At 39.2% G+C, this 5,306-nt stretch overlaps 2 protein-coding genes across 2 annotated transcripts; both read right to left on the bottom strand.

The window, feature by feature from the left end:
- Positions 1 to 335: 335 nt before the first annotated feature.
- On the bottom strand, positions 336 to 1,101 carry LOC130717441 (uncharacterized). Its single transcript, XM_057567662.1, has 2 exons — positions 997 to 1,101; positions 336 to 884 (listed from the first exon to the last, which is right to left on the bottom strand). The coding sequence occupies exons 1-2, from the start codon at positions 1,099 to 1,101 to the stop codon at positions 336 to 338; spliced, it is 654 nt and encodes a 217-aa protein (XP_057423645.1).
- Positions 1,102 to 2,665: 1,564 nt separating this feature from the next.
- LOC130728866 (THO complex subunit 4A-like) lies at positions 2,666 to 5,146 on the bottom strand. The gene is made up of 4 exons (XM_057580453.1): positions 4,872 to 5,146; positions 4,674 to 4,793; positions 3,631 to 3,890; positions 2,666 to 3,189 (listed from the first exon to the last, which is right to left on the bottom strand). The coding sequence occupies exons 1-4, from the start codon at positions 5,025 to 5,027 to the stop codon at positions 2,922 to 2,924; spliced, it is 804 nt and encodes a 267-aa protein (XP_057436436.1). The 5' UTR covers positions 5,028 to 5,146; the 3' UTR covers positions 2,666 to 2,921.
- Positions 5,147 to 5,306: the final 160 nt, after the last annotated feature.

The following is a 5,306-nucleotide window of genomic DNA, read 5'->3' as shown; positions in this document are numbered from 1 at the left end:
GTTTGTGATCATTCAGCCCCATAAAATCCCTTATAATTACTATTTTCAAAGTTTGGGCAACATAGTTTTTTTTTGATAAGCCAAAAATTGCATTAAAGGGAGTACAAGGGGAACTCCAACCCACAGAACAAACAAAAAAACAAAGTAAAAACAAACCAAGATACCCACCCAAACCCACCAAAACTACAGCATCATTACATGTCAATGATACCACAAGTAGCATTGAAATCTAACAGACCTATCCCATGACAGTACCTAACCAAGAAGCAAATACATGAATCTCCAACCAATAAGTCATGATCCCTGTTGACATAACATTAACATGATGCCCATCATCATAATTCCTGCAGGCAAATTACTGGATGAGTAGACCATTCAAATAAGGAACAACTCAACCCACTAGATTTGTGTTTAATCCAAAGCCATGATCTCCATTTAACCATCTCCAAAGCTGCTGATAAATCCACCTCGCCATTCCTGAAAATAATGTCATTCCAAATTAGCCACAGCGTCCAAATAACTGCTAGCCAAATTGCATCAGCACCTCTTTGTTGTTTTTGGTTACCACCAAATTGAAATTGCAGTAGGTGTTCCCTGGGATTCACAGGCAGTGCTGTATAAACACCCAACCACCAGTAACACTGACGCCACATATCCAAAGAAACCGGGCATGAGAACAACAAATGCTCACAAGACTCCACACCCAAACAACACACCTTACAGATTGCTTCTTCCTGAGACCGAAGCACGTTGCGCTTCCAAAGATTTTGAAGACAAGGGATCCTACCCAGCATAACACGCCAAGCAAATGCCTTGACATTTGAGGGCGCAACAGACTTCCATACCCGGGTGAAAACAGGATCTGGAGGCAACAACATCGGTGCCTGCAAAAAAGAATAAAAAGAGTTAACTGTAAAAATCCCCTCAGTGCTTGGAAGCCAGCACCATGTATCAGGCACTCCTTCAGAAAGAGGCATTTTTCTGACTTCCTCTAACATCATAGCCAACCACTGCAACTCCCTCCCCACCAATGGCCTCCTCCACCTCAACCTCCAATTCCAAACCCGTGATCCCAATTCCCACAATTGTTAATACTCTCATATTTAAGTTTAGATAAATTGTATAGTCTATGAAACTTATCACACAGCTTCCCAGTACCAATCCAATTATCCAACCAAAAATATGTATCATTCCCCCCTTTTACATACTTCTGAACACCCAGCTCAAACCAATCCCCCTCCCCATCACAACTGACATTCTTAACGTCCTTCCACCACAGAGACTCTTTTATGTTAGACAAACCACTGTACTTGGCCTTAATGACTCGACACCAAAGACTCTCTGGCTCTGTCAAAAATCTCCACCTCCACTTGCCCAGCAAAGATTTGTTAAAAATTGTCAAATCCTTTAAACCAAGACCCCCCACATCCTTAGGCTTGCAAATGGAAGTCCAGCTGACCCATGCAATCCGTCTCCTTTCTTCCCCACCACCCCATAAAAAGTTCCTCATGATCCCATTGCAAATTTTTATAACACCAGGGGCATTCTAAAGAAAGACAGATAATAAAGCGCCAAAGCAGAGAGCACACTCTGAATCAAACAGATCCTTCCACCAAATGATATAGACTTCATTCTCCAAGCAGACAATTTAGCCTTAAATTTCTGTATAACTGGCTCCCAAATTTTACTACGCCTCGGACAACCACCTACTGGAAGGCCCAAATAAGTAAAAGGAACCTCCATCAATTTACAGTGTAAAATTGCAGCATACTGAAGGCGCTCACTACTCAGCTGAGAAATGGTAGCTAGCTTGCTCTTATTAAAATTCACCTTCAAACCAGAAATTAATTCAAAGCAGCGTAAGACACATTTGATAACCACTGTATTCTGCAAACTTGCTTCCCTAAGAAAAATAGTGTCATCTGCAAATTGCAATAGAGATACTTCCACAGACTCCTTCCCACCCACCTTGAACCCAGAAAACGGATGTGCATATTCCCTCTTTACTTATCCTCACCATCTGCAAGTACTCAAATTCCAAAAATACCCTCAACTTTCAAAACATTCTGGATTTTAGACTCTGGAACTCAAATTTATAGTTCTTGCTTTTTAATTTAATTTCTTGAATTTGCTTATGAATATGTATCGGAAACTAATTTCAGGTACTATTTTTCAGAAATATGCATTATTTATTAGTACATGTTTTCTGAAACTAAACTAAAAAACCCAAAATTCAAACATACAAGAAATTGGTTTCAAATGTATTTTCAAAAACTTCAGATTTTAGCTTTAGTAATTTTATTGTTACTTGAAATAAGATTTAAGATGCTATGCATGCACGCCAATAGGTTCGGGAGATAAGATTTTGAAATGTGTTAATGTTTATAATACAGCCTGAAATAAATTTTTGGAACTTGGTTGAGTTGGTTCGAATAATTGGGTTCCAGATTTTAACTTGAGGAACATTAAATTAGCAAGAGCATATTTTAGGAATTTATATGGTGCGGACTGCGGAGATGGTGACTTTAGGTGAGGGGGTGGTCCCAATAGTTTCACCATATGGTAACCATAGGAATGCGATAGACCAAAAATACGAAAACTCACCTACTAATTACTTCACCATCAAGCAACATGTCATGGAAATTTTGATTTCCAGAGAAAAAGAAAATAAAGGAACTTTCAGTATCTCCACTGAACCATTCCAAAAAATTACACAAAGGAATATATTGACTTCGGCTTGAACGAATAAGGTAACTAGGTCTTTTGAAGTTTTGATATTTAAAACTGAAATGTACAAATAGCATACTAATATGTGCAGTACAATTAAAACTATGCAACTAAGATTAGTAATCAAAACCTATGCAGTCCTTTTCTGACCTATTTACTCAAAATACGAGTCATTATAGCTATCAACCATGATTTCACTCTCCCTTTTCTTTCTTTACCTTCTTAGCCTCTAAGCGATACCTCTCCAAGTCTTCATCAAGATCTTTAACGGACAACTTTGGCTTATGGCCCTTAAAACCTGTGCGGCCTCTTGGACGGCGGCGATGAAACCCCTCCAAGTCATGATCAAGATCTCTATAAGATGTCACCTTTCGGAAATGGTTCTCTTCTCCATGGTCCCTTGGAAGATAGCCACGCGGAAAGCTATTGTTGAACCTGCTACCTCCAACAATTCCTTGTTCCCTGTGAAAAGAAGAGTAGGAAACTAGTAATTGATAGTAAGAGAGAAGATAACTAGAGGCATGCAGGAGAAAAATTGACCATGTATAATAAGTACAATTCCCATGGCATCACTATGGTTACATTAGTGCATAATAGGACAAGAGGCTCAATTCCCCCACATATATTTAATACCTTATACATGAAAGAAGATTTATACATTGATAACTTCATACCAGCATTTCAAAAAAAAAAAAAAAAACTTCAGACCAGGAATTGTTTGAATTCCTGAATTTTACTCATTAATGAACATACTTGTGATTTAATGTAACAACTAACAAGTGCTAATGTTTAACTGAAGGCTATAAGGTATTTCAAAAGATACCACACATTCCGAATTCAGACTAGTGACATGAAACTTATAGAACTATGCAGCTCATAAGATCAAGAATGAAAATTTCACACCTCACAAGAGCATGGTTTAGCCTTCCCTGTAAGCTATTTTGCGAAAGAGGCACAACGGCAGGGGCAGGAGTAACCAAACTTGATCCAACAAGCTCAATTTGCAGTGGCTTTCCATCAAGCCTCATATTGTTGTATTTCTTGATGGCTGCTAAAGCATCGGACTGCCTCATGAAGACTACTTCTGCTGTTCCTTTTGATCTCCCACTCTTGTCATAATGAATGCCGTACCTTTTCAACTCACCCTCTTCGGAGAACAGCAGCTGTAAAAGGTATACAAAAGTTTTCAATTCTTCACATTATTTGACTGACAAAAATACATAACATAGGGAGAAAATATCTTTGATACAGAGCAGTTGGGTGTAGCATTAGTGGTTGGGGCAAGTTAGGTTTTGGCTCTTAAGTCATATGTGAAAATCGTGGTGATGTCTTCTTGATAATGTTCCTCAGACGAGGAGTTAAAGGAAAAACACTTGCCCAAATTCAAATTCAAAAACCAGATTGATCTGGTTTACATCAGAAATTACTTTTAATTTAACAAAGATAATCAAAGGAGAAATGTTATTCAGCACACCCTTGTTAACACATACACTCTTGTTGACTGAAATCCATATGGGATTCCCCAAATCATACGAGTTCCACATGAATTTCAACCAATAAAAGAAAATGATCTTAGATAATGTGTTGTTAGCACTCTTCCAAAACTAACTGAATACTCTTCGTAAACAATAGCAAGTAGCAGCATTCTCTACACCGAGAAATCCAGAGTAAACTACATGTTATACATACACCAGTCCACATACATGATCTTCAAATAATCCAAAGAAGCAGGCACACTACATAAAGGAGCAAATGTTGTATCTCATACTAGACAATAAGAGCAAATAATGTCACCAACAAGGAAAACAATAATAATACAGAGGCAGAGTCAAAATGAAAAAAGCTTCATTATGAAAGAAAAACAAAATCTACTAGCATCAAGAAATGTTCTTGAACTCAAATTGGATTAAAATAAAATGTTTGTCTAAATTATGATATAATGATACCTTTATATCTGCATTGGAAACCCCATAGTCCAAGTTAGAAATGTAGAGCTTTGTGCCCTTATTCTCCGACACCTTGTCGTCTTCCAAATCCATCTCAGGCACCACCCTTCGTCGCTCCACCTGCCATTACCACATGAACATTAACACTCAGTACTCTGTTTATTACTAAAAAAGAAAGAAGGAAAAAACCTAAATCACCTGCGGTTGCGGCGGGACGGAGTACGGTGTCGTTCTGGTGAGGTGGCGAAACGCGACGCGGCGGTCCGGGCCGGGACCGTATGGGCGGCGGCGAGAGGCGGAGGAGGATGCTCTGAAAATGCCGTCGTCGTCGTACATGTCAACGCCGGCGTGCATTGTCGTCGGAAAATGGGAGTGACCGGAGGGCTAGGGTTTTGGGGAAGAGAGAGAGAAGAAAACAGAGAGAGTGCAGTGTTGTTGTTACCACAGAGACTAGTGGGAGTGAGAAGAAAACAGAGAGGGTTTTGCAGAAGAAATTGAAGATTCTTCATGTGCTGCCAAAAATTGTACCAAGATCGAATAGCGTTTTGACGCGTGGCGGTACCTCTGTGTGAAAATGAGCTGAATACCGTTGGATCTGTGGATCACGATGATCTTGCTTGTAGGAGCAAAGAA

Source organism: Lotus japonicus, chromosome 1 (assembly GCF_012489685.1).
Source record: "Lotus japonicus ecotype B-129 chromosome 1, LjGifu_v1.2".
Lineage (NCBI taxonomy): Eukaryota > Viridiplantae > Streptophyta > Magnoliopsida > Fabales > Fabaceae > Lotus > Lotus japonicus.
This window is presented reverse-complemented; position numbering and strand designations above follow the sequence as displayed.